Source organism: Drosophila obscura, unplaced genomic scaffold, assembly GCF_018151105.1.
Source record: "Drosophila obscura isolate BZ-5 IFL unplaced genomic scaffold, ASM1815110v1 contig_74, whole genome shotgun sequence".
Classification (NCBI taxonomy): Eukaryota; Metazoa; Arthropoda; class Insecta; order Diptera; family Drosophilidae; genus Drosophila; species Drosophila obscura.
In genome coordinates, this window is record NW_024542866.1 from 98,683 (window position 1) to 116,189 (window position 17,507).

The window sequence follows — 17,507 nt, forward strand, 5'->3', positions numbered from 1 at the left end:
ATAAGGACATACAAAAATACACTCATTTTTATTTATTATAAAGTTATATACTCTTATATAAATTATGTATATGTGTATAACATTTAACATTAACAATTCTTAACCGCTGGCTCTCCATATTTCTCTCTCGTTCTTAGTGCTGCCTTCTCCTTCTCCGTCTCATTCATTTTTATTCGGTGTAAAATCTAATGAGGAATATGCAATCTCTGAGATTGTTTAACACATTTATGGACTCCCTTAACATATATGTATGTAGATTACGTATCTCAATTAAGTTGTTCAAAGTGAATCCAATTTTCTATTTCGAATAGGATTAACAAACAAATTCTTCAATAGTAGCAGGTGTTTCATTCTTTTTGTTTTCAGTTTGCTTCATTGTTCAAATATTCTTGGGAGTGGGCGGAAATTCGTGCTCGTTATAGATAGAATAAATATATGGGTATACATGTATTTATATTTTTTATATATGTATATAAATAAGGGTATACAAATGCACATTTCGTTCGATTTTTATTTTAGGGTTCGGGTAACACATGTTGAATAAGACTAACTGCTTCAATTAAATGTTCGGTTCGTGTTCTTTCTACTTTCTGTTCTTGTATGGTAATACAAAAGCAATAATTTGCATTTATAGCACATGAAATACATACATACACGTACGTGATATATTTTAGACAATCTAGGATAACACTGAAATCTGGCGCTCCTCATATCATATATCAACATTAATAGTACTCGTAATATTAATAGTTGTATTATTATAATAATAGTAATAACATAAGTTTAATTTTTCTTTGTGTTTGTGTTTTCGTCCATAAATGTAATTAAAGAATAAAAAAAAAAAATTCCCATAAACAAATAGTTGCGTTTTCATTAAATCGTTAAAAAAGTCTTTTGGAATTTCTCGCATATTCTTCGTATTTGTAACTTAAATTGTATGTATATAAATATAAATAACTGTTTAATCATTAGTTCATTCTTCCATTCTTGGATTTAATTTAGTATCTGTCCCAAAAACAATAATCCTAGCGTAAGCTCCAAAAAATGTATATTGTATGCATGCAAATTCTTTTTAAATAAAAAAAAAAAAATAAATTTAAAATTCAGACTTAATGAAAAATGTGTGTTTTACATCAACAAAAGGAGATTAATAGTGGATGTTTTCACAAGGCAAATGCGATGGGCTGTAAGAGGAGAAGCCTCTGGTAATATCTTCGTCCCAATCCAAATACAAGGTTCGAACTCAATGGGCCTAAGCTGATACTTTTGCTCAGAGATTTGGGTCTCTATCGTTGGCTGATATCTACTGTTGCCTTTGCTCTACAATTTTTTGGTGATCTTTTCTTGCTGACCTTCTTGTTTCTGTATGCAATATTTCGTTTTTGGACTCCTATTGATCCTTCTTCCAGTTCTTTTATTTCGTAGGTATATGGCAGTTGTAAATCATTGTTTCTATTTAACTTTTTGATATGATTTGATTTCATTTTCTTAACTAACACAAAATATATGCAAACAAATGTGTATATATGCTATATGTGCTACAGCTTAAAAACGCCATAATTATTTTGTGTGTGTGTGTGTGTGTGTGTGTGTGTGTGTGTGTGTGTGGGTGTCTCTGTTTTAATTTCTGATGGGGGAGGCAAAAGACATCTTTTATTCGCTGTCGCTTGGTCAAAGTTGGTCCACACTGAAACCTTGAATCCGTATCCACAGGTTTAAATCCTTAGTATTAAGTCTGTGTATTAATATATTAATTTTTAATAATAAAAACAAGTCCACGTAATTTAATTTGTTGATCTCAAGCCGTTTACACTGCAAAAAAAAAATAAGGGTAGTAGAATTGTAATCAAAATTTTATAAAAGACGAAATGAGAGTGTTGATTTGATTAGTTATTCGCAAATAACGATATGACGCAATTTTCATATATTTTTTTCCAAATTTTTCATCAGTTAATGGATGCAATATTAATAACCTATCCAGGCATCATGTACACAGGCATTAATACCTATATGTAGAGGTTATCACCGGTTTTGACACCGATAGAAGGAATCGTGGAAATTCCACATCGAAATTTCAATTTGAAGATTTCATATAGGCAGTTGTATGAAGAATCAAGGGATTTTATGCAGGAATCTCTAACATTCCATTGATTGGGCATGCCAGCGACTTGTCTTGTGCCAAGGAATTTATTCAAAATGCACAGAATTGTTTCCTAGTAATTAAATCGGATGCATCCAATAAAAGTAGAAGTTGAGAAATAAGTTCAAAGAAATTGAAAGTGATAAAAGAATTCATTAAAAATGGCACTCTCCAACACTCCCAACAAGCCCATACTCACGCTGATCGAAGGTGCTTGGATTTATGTAGCTGATCAGGTCCTGATCAGACATCGTGGTCAGCTCCTGGGGTATGGGGGGCTGGACAGCCACGGCCGCAGCAGCAGCGACGGCTCCGACAGCCGCTGGCAAAATGCTTCCCGCCGTGGAGGGTGCCGAGGCCTGTTGGGTCATCACGGCTCCATTGGTGGTGACCGCGGCGGTGGCCACGGACTTCTGCAGCGCATTCTCGCTGGCCAATGCAACGATCAGAGATTCTTGTGGTGAGGTCGCTACAACCGGCAAGTGGGCGTGGCCGTGCGAGTGAGCATGGCCGTGACCGTGGCCATGACTGTGGCTGTGGCTGTGACTGTGACTGTGACTATGACTGTGGCTATGACTATGGCTATGGCCGTGACCGTGACCTGAAAGCGACTGAAAGCTGGCAGCCTCCGCGGCCACGGCTGCAGCAGCTGCGGCTGCCGTCTCCGGTGGGGTTGAGTGACTCAGAAGGAGATTGACCAACGGATCCTCGCCAGCCTCAACGACATTGTTAGCCACTGAAACGCCAGACTGCGGCGAACGTGTATGCGAGTGTGTATGCGAATGGGTGTGGGTACGGGTGTGCTGGTGATGGTAGTTGTGCTGCTCCTGCTCCTGGGTGGTGATGAAGTCAGCGGCCGCCTTGATGATCATGTTGCTAACCGCTGTCGAAGTGGCTGTGGCAGCCACTTCCGGCTGCAAGGCAGCCGGTGTCGGTGGAAGGGTATCTACTACCCCACCAGCTGACGTCGGCGGACTCATCATTATGTTCTTCAGCGCTAGGGCAGCCACGGCTGCATCTTGCTGCGTCGGCTCCGGCTGCATGGCTATATCGTTCAATATGGAGTTGGCCATGGTCACTTGGTGGGGCGCTAGTATGTTGGGCACCACCGCAGTGGCTGCCCCGTTGGCCGAACAAAGTATGGTAGATGGCGAGACGGCGGGGTTCATGATGATATCGGTGGAGAGGCCTGCGCCTACATCGACGGGAGACGAAGCGAGGCCGGCGGCACCGGCCAGAGCAGCGGCCGGCTCCGAGTTTAGTATGATGTCCTGGGTGAGCGGCGAGCTGTTTGGGGAGGACTCGCTGCCGCTCAACGAGCTGCTCGAGTTGGTCGATCCGAGCGACAGACTCCGCTCGAGCACACCGTTGGGTGGGCCTCCTGTTTGGTGGTTGCCGTGGCTCAGCACGCCCACCTTCGACTGCAGAATGTCGGTCAGAGCGTGATCGATCACCGCCACACTGGTAAAGAGTGCTGGCTCTGTGGTTCCATTGCTGGTGACCACCGATGTGGACTTTGTCAGCTCGTCGATGAACTTGTGCACGCTCGCTGCTGCCGCCGCTGTAGCCTGCTGCTGCTGTGGCTGCTGCTGCTGCTGTTGCTGTTGCTGCTGCTGTTGCTGCTGCTGCTGTTGCTGCTGCTGATGCTGCTGATGCTGTTGCACCACGTGCTTGACAATCTCGTTCTTTACGGCCAGCTCCACAGCCACCGCCACAGCAGCGGAGTCAATATCAACGCCTGTGACGGGGAACCCGGGCAAACTGCTAGACTGATCGAACATGATCGTGTCGAGGCTGGACTTGCGGGCAAAGTGCGTCTGATGGTGGTACTGCATGCCGTTGGGGCTATCCGGGGTGGGCTCCGCTGTGAGTGGACTGTGCGTACTGCTGTCGTCGAGTAGCTCGCTCTTCAAGGCCTCGGCACTGGCCACGGCCACCGCATTGAGGTGGACGAGCTGCTGATCCGTGATCATGGGTGAGGCGCTGGGCAGCGACGAGCGGCGCACAACGCCCATCGGTATCTGTGTGGTGATCGGTGGGGGCATCATGCCCGAGTCTATCTCGTGCTTGGTCTCCACCACCCCCTCGCCACTGGAGGCTGGTCCCGAACCGGATCCAGATGCCTGCGGATTTGTCGACCAGTTCGACCCGCTGGTCGATGGCGCTGCTGTGGTGTCCATAAAGTTGTTCACATCTACAAAATATATGGGAGTGGAGAGTTTTAGTTTGCAACGTTTTGGTGGCACTTCAATAGGGGAGCATGGTCGGGACGGGTTCTCAAATAAAAAAAACTAGCAAAATTAACAAAAACAAATAAAAAAAAAGTTACAAATTAAAAGAATAAAATACGAGAGCGAGTGGGGGTGGGTTTTAAGGTAAGGGGTAAGCGCTTTGGATGGAGTATATATATTTATAGAGAGGCAGAGAGTCTGATAGTTTAGGTGGATCCATCATGGGTGGAGCAGTAAAGTCCGGGAACATTTTATGGCAACTACAACTTGGTCACTAAGGTAAACTTAAGCTAGGAATCGCTCCCGGACTCGACCGCCCAATCGAGACGATTCGGGGCTCTGGGTGGGGTCAGGGTCAAGGGGTCTTGTTGTGTTTGGTTTTGGTTCAAATATTGTTAATCTTTACATGCTAGTTTTGCTTATTTAATGCTTATTTTATGCTTATTTTATATGAATATTTATTAACTAATAGTTTGTATTGCCTGGAACATGACCTGGGAATGCTAAACGAGTCACACATCCAATCATTCAGAGGGGGACGAAGAGGAGAGCTTCTGAAAAAAATGTCCCATAGTCCCATAGCAGAAAAAACACCAAGACAACTCAAGTCTAGATATAAAACGATCAAGTGATCGAAACCATCCGCAAGACACAATACATATCAAGGATCAGCAGACATATCCATCCACACTCAATTCATACAGCCGGCAGAATAGTCGGTCAATCAGGTATCGTCGTATCTTCATTTTACAATGACTCCATCAATCAATCACTGGAATCAGACACAGGGAAAACCTTCTCTCAGTCGCACAAAGCAGATCAACGAGTAGCCCCACACACACGCACACACACACACACACACACACACACACACACACACACACACACACACACACACACACACACACACACACACACACACACACACACACACACACACACACACACACACACACACACACACACACAGAATCACTCAATGAATTCCTGATCCCATAGTCTTTCAATCACACACACACAGGCACGCCAAGCAATTTCCATCTCTACTTAAAATATCAACTTAGTGCTAGTCCTAAAACTATTATTAAGGTTCAAGTTTTGACTTAAATATTAATATATTTATGTAGGTATAGGATAAGTGCTGAGTGTGGATTAGTACTGGAGGAGTCCCTCTCTGGTGAACTCTGTTACCCATGAACCTCACACTGCATATATGTATATGTGTATGTATGTATCTAGACTATAGACTATGTTCCACTCCTTGTCAGCCTCCATGGCTGATACTTTTGCTGGCGGGATGCATGGTCGAAAGCTGCTTGCATTCTCTAGGCGTAATGTTGGGGCTCTGAAGTCGAGCGATGCTTAAAATTCCACTCGTTCTAGACGAGTCCCATCACTACCAACCCTTCGATAGGTTCTTTCAAAACAAGTATCCGCGCTTGTGTCACCTCATGGGTTCCACTGAAATTTGGCTTAACATTAGCATGATTATATTTGCTATTTGGAGGGCAACTGAAACGGAACTGCAAAATGGATGATAGTACTCGTAATTGCTAGAATCGTTCTTCAAGAGATTTGTCGTTTGTTAGTACAGTAGGTAGGTACAGTTACATATGTATGTATGTATGTATGTATGTATGTATGTATGTATGTATGTATGTATGTATGTATGTATGTAAGTATGTATGAATCGATATTAATGGAACATTTTTCAATACGAGTAAGTAAACGAATGTGTATCGGCTTAGGTATGAGTATTTGATCAAGCGAGACATGAATTTTCCCCGTTTAAATTATAAACTCAATGTGAAGGAAAAACTATAGCTGTTCAAACTGTTGGAAATGATATCGGAGTACAATGATCTTTAGATCTCAGGACAGGACAAACGCAGAAGTCTTCATTTATGTATGCGTTTTGTTAGCTTCATAAATGTGGGTAATATGTATGTATGTATGTATGTATGTATGCATATTGAAAAATGTTTATGTGTAATTCTTATAGGTTTTATGTATGTACGTAAATATGCATGAATGTGAGGAGGTGTAAGGTGGGTGGTTTCATTAAGACTATATCGAGTTAATTTTAATGGTATGTGTGTGTGGGGGGCGGGGTAATGTGTTTTTTCAATAATAGATATATAGAAAATGTAGTACGAAATGGCAAAAAAAAATTTGTTCTTTAGTCAAGTGGTAAAATTTTTTTTATGGTGTTTTTTTTTTTTTGTTTGTTTTAACCAGTACCCTAGGCATCCTTGAAGTTGCTGTTGTTGTAGTTGAGGTTAGAGTTGAGAAGTGGTCGCTGTCGCTCGCCATGGTTCGGTCTGAGGTGCTTTGTGTTCCACTTTCCACTGATGATCGTCTCGGGGAATGCGCCACGGTGTCGCTTGTGTGTATGTGTGGCTGAGTGTGTATGGGTGTGTTCGTGTTTTTTTCAGCGTTGGTCTATCCCATAGATTGAGTGTTACGCATTCACTCGGATCAGTCGAGGATCGTGGATCGTATGCATCCAGCGCTGCTTTCCAGGCAAGCTTTCTCAGCTCTTTTTCAGATTGTTTTCCTTAGCTGGGCTTTGCTTTGTTTTTTGCTATAGTTATATGTGTATATATAGAGATACAGGATATATCGGTGTCTATATATTTATTTTATATCGACCTTCGGTTAATTACTTAATTTTGATTTAATTTTGGCTTTGGCTTTGGTTTTGGTTTTGCATTTTATAGCACTCAAAATGTATACATATTTGACTATATAGTTAGATTGAGCACCTAAATTGCTAAGAGAAGGGGAAGGAGGAAGAATATAAAGTAAAAATATTTATATGCATATTTTTTTTTGTCGGTGGGGGGGGGGGGGGGGTGGTGGGGTTGGGAGGGCAGTTTATTTGTTGTTGTGGAGGGGAAAGATCTTTTAAGTGTTGCAAAAAATTTATATTATATTCGGAGGTTTCCTGTCCTGGATTTTCGTTTTTTTTTTGGCTGAATTGATAAAGGTTGTTCTGCTTTTGTTGGAGGCTGCCTCGATCTTCATCATCTTCTTCTTCTGTTATTTATCGTCCTGGTATTCTGATCTTCTGATCTGCTGTTTCTTGTGTGTGTTCAATATCGGTTTGTTGCATGACTTTATCTTAGGGTTCGCCCTTGTCTTTGGCGGGTCGTTTTTCTTTGAGAGGTTTCTTGGTGACAACATGATCAAGAAAACTCTGCACCTCATTCACTCACTCACAGCAAGTCCTGGGATCACTCACACCCCCAGACGCACTCAAGCACCCAGCACACACTCTCCATAAGACGCACACTCAGTTACACACACCCACACGCACGGCCAAGCAAGTAGATAATTAACTCAGAAGACCCAGAAGGAAAGGTTATCGTTAGTTATAGAAAAACGTAGCAACAAATTTTCAGGCGTCAACTCAAATATGGAACCAATTTCAATGTACGAGTACGTGTACGAGTATAGTACGAGTATATACCACCGGTAAGGTAAGGGTTCTCCGAATTACTTCTATCCATCAGTATTTATATATGGATGTACTACAATGCCCTGGGATCGTTTCCAATGAAAATTATACATTCATTCAGCAGAGTTGTTTCGATCAGTTTCCAAGAGAATTCCGATTTTTTGTCCTTCCTTAATCAGGGAGTCGCGGAGTTAGCGGCAGAGAGACAAACGGAGGCGGGGAGAGAAGGAGAGCGATAGAGGAACGGGGATTTGGAGGTATTCTTTCTCCGAAGGCTTCAATCGCCAGTCATTGCACGACCTTGTTTGTGACTTATTCATTTATGATTGTTTTGTATAGTTGGTAATTGTTGATCGTACTTATAAATTAAATTATATATTATTTAATTTTATTTTATATTACCGTTGGTTTCGTTGTTCGTTTCATTTCCCACTTACAGATTATGTGAAATTTATTTTTATTTGGTTATAGATCTTTTCATGCGTTACTCTGTGTAAAAAAAACTATAAGATCGAATATGAAAGGAAAAAAGGATAAGAAAGTTGTCAGGCAGGAGTTGTTCGGGGTTAATAGAGATTGCATTCATTTAGTATTGAATGGTATAAATATAATGCGGTGTGCGGCATCGTTGGTTAATCTTCAGGCAAAATGTATGAGGGAATAGAAAAACAGTTCAAAGGCTAAATTTTTGTTTTGTCAAGTGATTAAAGCTACCCTCGACTGGTACTTGATGTGCACATAAATAGTATATTAGCTTTAGCTACGAGGTTGAAAATCAAAGACCTCCACCTCTTCCTTTAAATATTTTCAGCATTTACGTTCTCACCTTAGAGTCGGTCTTGAAAAGATTGGGAAACAAAGAAGATAAAAGAAGGCAATAGTGAATTTAGATTTTATTTGAAATACATTTGTGGGTGTTTAGATTCCCGAAACTTCCCCATTAAGGTCAAGAATATTTGTTCTTTCGTTTGGATGTGTGTACTTGTGGCACATTCGCCAGAGGTGATAATTGTTAAATATGTACCTACATATGTTAAGTTAATGTCGCAAGCGGGAGGGTGGGTGAAAACGCACATAAAAATGCAGACAGAGGGTGATAGGGAAAGATAGGGAAAGATGAGCAGAGAGACATTGTGTGTGAGAGAGAGAGAGAGAGAGAGAGGAGAGGGGAAAAAGAAGAACAGAATAACGCATGAAGATATATGTATGATTGGCTTTATCGATCGATTATCGAATTATGTTTTCCTCAATTATTTTCTACGGATTGTTCCTAATTTATCTAATATATATATACATATATCATATACATGTATGTATGTGAAAGCAGCCTCGAATTTAGTTTTTGAAAGTGAAATACTGAAAAAGAAATATTTTGAAAATAAAAAAAGTTTTTTTTACGTTTTTCTATTTGCAAAATTGGAGCTGTTATAGGAGGGGTAAACTACATGCATATATATATATATATATATATATATGTATATTTATAACTGAAAGTGTGCACAGTACGACTACATATGGTATGTACTTGTACTAGGATCTGCCTAGGACTGGCGGCTAGTCTACCTCACAGTATATTAGTTTCTTGTTTTCTGGCCTCGAATGCGGTGTATGTGTGGTGTCATGTTCGATTCGCGACTCGATTGTATCGTACGCTGCTGCCCGTCGCCAGGGTGGACCGGAGCCGGGCAGCACCGACATCAGCCTCGGTGGCTGGCAGTCGGGGGTGGGGGAGGGGCAATACTTAGTCAACAAATAGATACCTTGGTCGTGAATTGTGCTACTTAACGTGCTGGCAGCCGCTAGTGTCGAATACTGGCCCTTCGGCGTGTAGGTGAAGGTGTGCGGCTCGCTCTTCTTGCCGCTCGATATGATCGACACCTGGACGCTGACCGGCTTGATCACGTTCTGGTGAAGATACGGTGGCACTGTGCATATGAGATGCGTCTGCAGAGAAAGAGAGAAATGAGAGAGTTAATTGTTGTTACATATGTATGTCATGCACACATCTACAAATCGGAATATTTCTTCGTAGCACCGCCCACCCATACAAAGCCGAAGACCTCTCAGCTTCGGCTGGGAGTTCCCGCGTTCGACTCTCTTCGGGTCGAGCTGCGTCATAAGCCAGCGCAGTAGCGCAGTCGAATTTGTGCGTGTAAAAAAAAAGCATGTTTCATACGCGTACTCGAAGAGTTAACTCCCGCCGGCCCAACAAAGGACGAAAATCTGGTGGATCCACAATTTTGAAGATATAGATGTAGCTGATAAAATATTCAAAAATTCAACATTAATCACGGCCTCACATACATAAATGTATGCTGACTGAGTAGGGGAATAAAAGTAGAGTCGCGGTCACTGGGACTGATCCCTGATAGGTACAAACATATGTATGTATGTATGTATGTATGTATGTATGTATGTATGTATGTATGTATGTTCGCAATAAATTTAGCCCTAAATAAGTTTTAGTAGGAACCGTTGATAGTGGGAAGTCGGTTTTCCGAGTGGATTATAAGTATAGTATTAAGTTGTGCTCTAATCCCATTAAAGAAGCCCTCACATGCACAGCTCTAACTGTCTTATTCTCACGCTAGGGAACTATTGTGCCACCGGCCGACGGACAAGAGACCTCTTCACCCACCTGGTGTAAATATTCCTTGTCGGGCATCACGCTCTGTTCCCATAGAGCGGCTGTGCCGCCAATCAGCTGCTGTCGCACAGCGATCTCGGTCGCGGGGTCGTCGCCGTTGACGCTGTCGTAGGTCTCCTGAAACACCACGTGGGTGTCCTTAAGAAAATTCTTGCCGATGATGAAGAGCTCGAGGCCGCCATCGACGGGGCACGAATTGAGCGACTTCTTGCCTATTTCCGGCACACCTGGGGGTTGAGCTGGGACAGGAAAGAGAGGAATCCATTTTTTTAATTAGCTATGGCAACGAAGGGGTTGCTGAGTGGGAAATACTTACTGCAAATTATGGGATTGGAGCAGACCTGGAGGGTCTCGGTGGTGCCATCATCACGGGTCAGCTGAGTGCGGAACACCATCCGGCAGCGAGTCGATTTCTTCTTGTTCTTCTGTGTCAAGTGCTCGGGAAAGCGGTGCTCCACATCGACATTGCGTTCCTGTACAGAAAGTAAACCAATGCCAAATGAAAGCACGAAGAGATTCATGAGAAACCCATTGTACCTATGACATTAACGGGCATGATCCTTGATCCGCTCAACTGCCAATGCCGATTACATAGTGGAAACCCACATCCCCGTCACCCCACTCACCTTCAAAATGCCAACGCAATCGCAGGTGATGGTCATGTCCGTCTCTGGCTTGAAATCTATCTCGATGACCATGGTTCCGTCGACCTTCTTCTCGTTGCACTGGGTCGAGTTCTTGCCAGCCACCTTGCAAGCCTGATAGAACATATGTGGCGCCACACGGCCAATGTCCGTTCCAATAAAGACCTGCAGCACGGCGCCCTTGTCGTAGCCTGTCAGCCGGACAATGGGGAACCCGTTGCCGCTGCGATCCTTGACCGCCCCGCGACTGCCCTCGGTCTGGTAGCGGGCCCGGTGCTGTTGCTCCGGCTGTGAGACGATCTCTAGTTGCACGTGGCCGTCGTTCGAGCTGGCAACGCTGTTTAGCGGCGTCGTGGGCTGACGCTTGTTAGCTACCCTTGTGACAGTCCGGGCCGAAATAAATCTGACGAATCGAAAGGAAATAGATAGAGAGGAGAGAGAGAGAGAGAGAGAGAGAGAGAGAGCAAAGAACATGAATAATATGACGCAGAAACTAAGATGCAGAGATGCACGATTGCTTGAGTTTTTCCATTTTTCATTTTTCATTTAAAGGGGAACATTTCCATTCGTAAAGATCAAATGTATGTGGCAGGCATTTCCCGGTCTCTGTGCTGCTAGCGTTTATTTGTCTAAGGATCGTTAAATATCTTGTATCTTGTACTTGAACTTTGGCCAGTTCCCACATACATATATACACATGGATATGTATATTTACTATAAGCATGATGGAGCATTTTTGCTGAATGATTTACGGACAATAGGCCGTAAGACCAGGCCTGCCTACATGTGTTTGCCAAAGGGATGTTTAGCCATGGGGCGAGATACATATGTATGTAAGATGCGAATGGGAATAAATCGAGTAAAATTTATGTGTACGAGAAAATGCCAATGATATACGATTTTATTTTATTTTATTAATTACAATACACGCACACACACACACCCGAACACATAAATTCGCAAAACCAAAAACATAAAAAGCCAAAAAGGAATTTATCGATATTCAAAATTTCATGGCAGCTGAGTTTTTGTTTCTTCTTTGCTTTTTGTTTAGATAAATCTTTGTGTTTGTTCACTTTTAATTCGTTTTCTTATTTTTAATCGTTTGTTTGTTACAATTGTTAAAAAATAATGCTTTTGTTTTTTTTAACACACACAGAAGCACGGAGAGAGAGAGAGAGAGAGTGGAAGCATGCATACAGGAATAATGCCGGAACATATTTTTACCTACTATAATTAAAAAAAAAAACTACGTTTTTAGGAATTTAATTTTAAAGGGATGCTACTAATTTTGGTATTGGTATTTGTTCATATTTCCGAAGTGTTTTGACGTGACTACTCCCATCTACAGCTGTTAATCTAATCTATTATTGAACTATACGAGTATTCCGGCAAAGGGGAATTTCTGAAATGTTGGATTTAATTTCTGGCAAGGATATGGTACTCAGTGGAAACAGCAATTCCGCTGCTTTGTTCCGATTTCGAATAAAACAGTTTCAGTCGCGAATGTAAAAATGTGTTGCTGGTAAAACTATTCACCATTTGTTTGTAAGCTAATGAATAATATACAAATCCATATTTGTTTGATAATACAGATCACAGCATGAGCATGCTTTAGAATAGAGTTTTTTAGCGTTTGTCTTTGCTTTTGCGTTTCTGTGGTTAGGTGCTAAGCATTAGGAAGAGTTTTTTGTAATGTTCTTACATTCTGAATGTTCCTTAACAACAGATTTATACGAGTATGGTGGTACCAATTTTATTCCAAGTTTTTAAATTGTTTTCCAAAATTATTGCAGGACAATTTTGTGAGAGTAAGAAGAGGAAATATTTGTAAATGATAAATCTTTCTAGTATGTGTGCCTCTTTAGTGATAAGATTTGGAGTTTTCATTCATAAATTTAATTCCAAAAAAAGTATATGAGAAAAGATTTCGATATTGTATTTGCTTTTCTGCTTTGGATTGATCTTTAAAGAAAACTCCGCTTACTTTGTCTCATGGCCGTTGCGTGGCAGCACACTAGTCATGGCAGGCGGAGGCCGTGCGGCCGCCACAGGAGCCGCTTCTCCAGATGAGAAAGAGACCCCGTTGGCCGCATTGGCTATCTTGCGAATGAACTCGTCTTCGCTACAGGCGTCGTCGTTGTCCAGCTCCAGCTGGTTGCACTCGAGCTTCTTGCGCTTGATATGCTTGCCCCCGCTCCGAGCCACGTTCCGCTGGTGCTGATGCTGATGCTGCTGTTGCACGCCCATTCCAGGATACTGAAATTGCTGTTGCAGTTGCTGCTGCTGTTGTTGCGGAAGGGGCTGCTGATGCTGGACATTAAAGGCTGACACAGCGGCTGCCACAGCTGCCTCGGTGGCCTGGAAGACGCCACCAAATGGATCCGAGCTGTTGCGAGAGGTCCCGTTGTGATTGCCGAGGCCAGTGTCCGCATCCGGGCTGGGCGTCGTCGAGCAAGAAAGGGAAGTTGAGGCCGTCGATTCCTCCGAGTTAGAGTTGGCCAGATCCAAGTCGTCCAGAAAGGCGTTCAGCATTTTCTTGGTGTGCCGCGATCTATACATACACATATACATATTTACATTTATATATATACATAGCTTCACAGCAACACACACACCCATTGAGAGCGCACAATATTTCAAATTATCGATTTCGATTCAAGTTTCTCCATATATGTACATACATACATACATACATATGTATGCATATAATTCTGTTAATTGTTTCCCCAACAAGTTAGCCCCATACTAAAAGATACTCGGTATCTATTTCTGCCTTAAGATACTACAAGATCAAACATTTACTCTCGTACACCCGTACAAATCTATGCACATATTAATGTATGTACATATATGTACATTCTGTACTCGCCCAGAGACCAAAGCAAAACAAATCGAAATTGACAGCCGCTGCAGCGGCTTTGGCATAGGCAATAAATGTCTGGATGCAATGAACTGAACTCAATTCGAAGAACACTGAACTGAATCTGTCTAATCGGAACCAGCAAACAGTCGTCAACAGTCAAGAGTGCACCATATGTATTCTGTGGGAATGGATCGTTATTAGATACCGCGGCAAGGGCGGCCACTCTACTTTTTATACTTTTTTGATATATGCATCCTGATATCCTTGATATCGGGGCCGATGACTGCCATATGCTCTCTCTCTCTTAGTCTTTTGGTATGGTTCGCTAAGGGATGAATTGATCTCTCAATTGATGATCTATCAATTTCGCTAGCACTTGTCATGAAAAATGGGGAAAAAACATACATTTTACTTGGGTTATCCTATCCACATAATGACCCATTTGATTCGATTCTTTACATATTTGATCTGTTTCCATTTTTCTGCTACTGACTCTCTACCTTCTCACACCAACACCAGGCGTTACTGCACAATGCATGAGAAAGAGGGTGTGAACGAGAGAGAAGAAAAGGGGTAGCATAGATAGGGATACAAATATACCTAGGCCCTCCGATGTCTAATTGGAAATGGACAAATTCTTGTTCGCGTAACAAATAAACAAACAAACAAACAAAGTAAACAAATAAAAGGTGCGTGCTTCCTTGTCAAGCATGGTGGATTCATCCAAAATATAGTCAAATAAGTCAAAATATAGTCAATGAGGTGTGTAAAAACAAATGTACATATATGGCGACATTAGTACGTATACCACTGGACTCTTTGAGTGGCATGTAATGCCATAATTCCTTCGTACTCGTAACATAATTAAAACACGTTCCAGCCCAAATCGGGGGCAACCGAATGCAGCGCCCGAGCTGATTATAATCAGCAGAGCAGAGCAACAGTGCGTAAAAGCATTCCCATCGATCAGCCAACAATTCCAATCCCAAGAAAACAACCAAAAGTCATTTCCCAAGGCAATGTCCAACGAATGTTTTGTGCCGCCGGGAGAAAAATATATTTTCATGGAACTCTGCCCAAATATATGCAAATTAAATTAAGCGCCAAAGAATGTGCAAATCAATCGGATAAACAAACGAATGCAGGCAGCCCCCGTCCCATCGTACCCAAATTTTCAGTACGCTAGAGTCTGGATACACACACACAACGCCTTCCCGTTGAATGCATTGTTCTTGGATGATCGTTCCTGTTTCTCTGTATCGTGCGTATACCAGTTATTTGATTATAATGGAATACCCGTAATTTGGACAAAATTCGCTATATTTTCGCCCAAGAGAGATGATCTGTATATGCTACGCGCACGGCGAATTTTCCTGTAAGTTTTACAATTTAATTCTTTTTCTCATTCAAACTGGAGCTTAGCCTCCCGATGATCACACTGCTCTACCGATTGTTCCTGCAATTAACTAATGCAATACCAAAGAAGCCAATACAAATGACAACGTTTTTGTTTTGTTTTGAAATGATCAACAGATAGGAGGGGCAACCCCAAAGCAGCCACTTGTCCCCCGTCGACTGCCCGTAGTTGCAGATTCCACACTGCAATTCGCAATTGGAATAGAGTTCATAAAACTGATAAGCTGATAAGATAATAAAGCAATTACAGACAGGCATGCAATTACAGCAGCTACAAAAAGAAGACAAAAGCAAAACCGAGACACTGAGCAAACACAAACACACTCTGGAAACCAGCCGAATATCAAATAGAAAAAACATTAAGTCGAAATCTAAATCCGATCCGATTCGAGTCGTATCAAACTGAAAACACATTCACCATGACCTACAAATACCTGAGGGGAAAGACCTGTCCAAGTGCAAGTCAAAATCGGAGAAGGCCTTGGGGCTGCGCGGTAGATGCCCAAAGATTACATTAGAAAAAGAGTATTCCTACCGCTGTTGCTGCTCAAGCTGGAGGAGTGTACCCGATTTTCCTTAAACCTCTACTGATTTTATGTACTATTCCAGAAGTAATCTACACAAAGACATAGTACATATAAATATGTAAATATATGTACATACAAACGCACATATGTGTATATATTTTTCAATCAAAGATTGAATCCTATGGATGGTACTTCGTTGGTGCGAATTTTTGATGTAAAATGTATGTAAAATGATATAAATATAAACTAAAAGTTGTACCTGTGCCGCGACTCCCAATGTCAAGACTGGGTTCGTGTTTCATTTGTGTACGCTTAAAACTAATATTTCATGAGCTCTCCGTGCTGATATCGGAGCTCTATCGAATGATTTCTGCAGCTTGTAAACAATAATAGTGAATAGGAAAGCGAACGGCTACATCGGATTACGTTTATTTAGTTTTGTTTGTAATTTAAATTGAACAGTGCAGGGTAAAATAAGTTATTCCAACTTACACTTCAACGTCATAATTCCAAAGCAATAAATATCAGCTGATTTGGGATGTGGACTTGGACGTGAAACGTAGTAAGAACATATTACTACCTTTTGAGTAGGCTTGATAGTGGCAGTCACTGGTTACTATGAATTCGACTGAGTGACTGATTGAGAAAAATAGTGGCTACACCTAATAGCTATTAGGCTGTGTGGAAAAATCCTAAACGTGTTACAGGGACAAGAAACTACTAGTCTCCAGATGATACCTTTCAGGTTAATCCAATGCTTTTAAACTTGCTAGCTAACGTTTATGTGAACAGTTTGATAATTGGACGGAAAAATTAGATGCATAATCCAATTTTCTAAAATGACAGCTGGAAAAGGTCAATAACAGCTGATTTCAAATTGATAGGTGATGCAAGTTGTTTACGGGTCTATGATATCAGTGCTAACAACGGCTTCAATTTATGATTATATTGGTATTGGGTATTACGAGCTTGTAAGTTCACAAAAGGTACTAAACAACACTAGACTTCATTTGACTACTGCACTCAAGTCTGTATATATGTACATTAGGCTGGGCCAAAATTTTACCAAAAAATTAGTTTTTTGTTTTTCCAAGGGGACACCCCCCAATTCTGTTCTTTGTTATTCAATAAAATTAAAAAATTTTTTTCAAATTTTTAGTTTAAAGTTTGGGGGTTGCTACTTCGAAAAGAAAATACACTTTTTTAGTTAAATATACATTAACAAAAATTTAATTCGTCGGGTTTTTCAAATAATATTGAAACTTAGAAACTATTTCATATTCATAATAAGGTATTTTTAATTTTTTATTTTAGTTACTGTTAAAAATTTAACGATTGGTGAAAATCAAGAAATTCAGCTTAGGTTGATATATTTAGTTAACTTGTTCTCAAAAACTTGAGCTGGTTTTCTACTGCCAATAACTGATTAATCACGATATGAATGGTTTCAATATATATACAATAGATTTCACCAATTATCTAACTCATTCAGCAAAACAAATTTGTTTGAATTTTCTTGATTACAATTTTTTGTAAAATTCGGTAGCAACCTCTAAAAAATTAAAAAAAAAATAAA

At 41.2% G+C, this 17,507-nt stretch overlaps 1 protein-coding gene across 6 annotated transcripts in view; it reads right to left on the minus strand.

Moving 5' to 3' along the window:
• Nucleotides 1-391: 391 nt before the first annotated feature.
• The window catches only part of LOC111078191 (nuclear factor of activated T-cells 5), a 61,949-nt gene continuing 44,833 nt past the window's right edge, over nucleotides 392-17,507 (minus strand). For 3 of the 6 annotated variants that reach the window (XM_022372748.2, XM_022372747.2, XM_022372750.2), the window contains 7 exons: nucleotides 13,110-13,676; nucleotides 11,105-11,525; nucleotides 10,795-10,951; nucleotides 10,470-10,717; nucleotides 9,592-9,775; nucleotides 2,340-4,334; nucleotides 392-1,812 (listed from right to left, as the gene is read on the minus strand). In XM_022372748.2, coding sequence (XP_022228440.2) covers nucleotides 1,808-1,812; nucleotides 2,340-4,334; nucleotides 9,592-9,775; nucleotides 10,470-10,717; nucleotides 10,795-10,951; nucleotides 11,105-11,525; nucleotides 13,110-13,676 — 3,577 coding nt within the window. In that variant the 3' untranslated portion in view covers nucleotides 392-1,807. Of the gene's footprint in view, nucleotides 1,813-2,339; nucleotides 4,335-7,050; nucleotides 7,145-7,214; nucleotides 9,188-9,591; nucleotides 9,776-10,469; nucleotides 10,718-10,794; nucleotides 10,952-11,104; nucleotides 11,526-13,109; nucleotides 13,677-17,507 lie in introns of those variants that run through there. The other 3 variants (XM_022372749.2, XM_022372752.2, XM_022372751.2) reach the window with 3 other exon arrangements.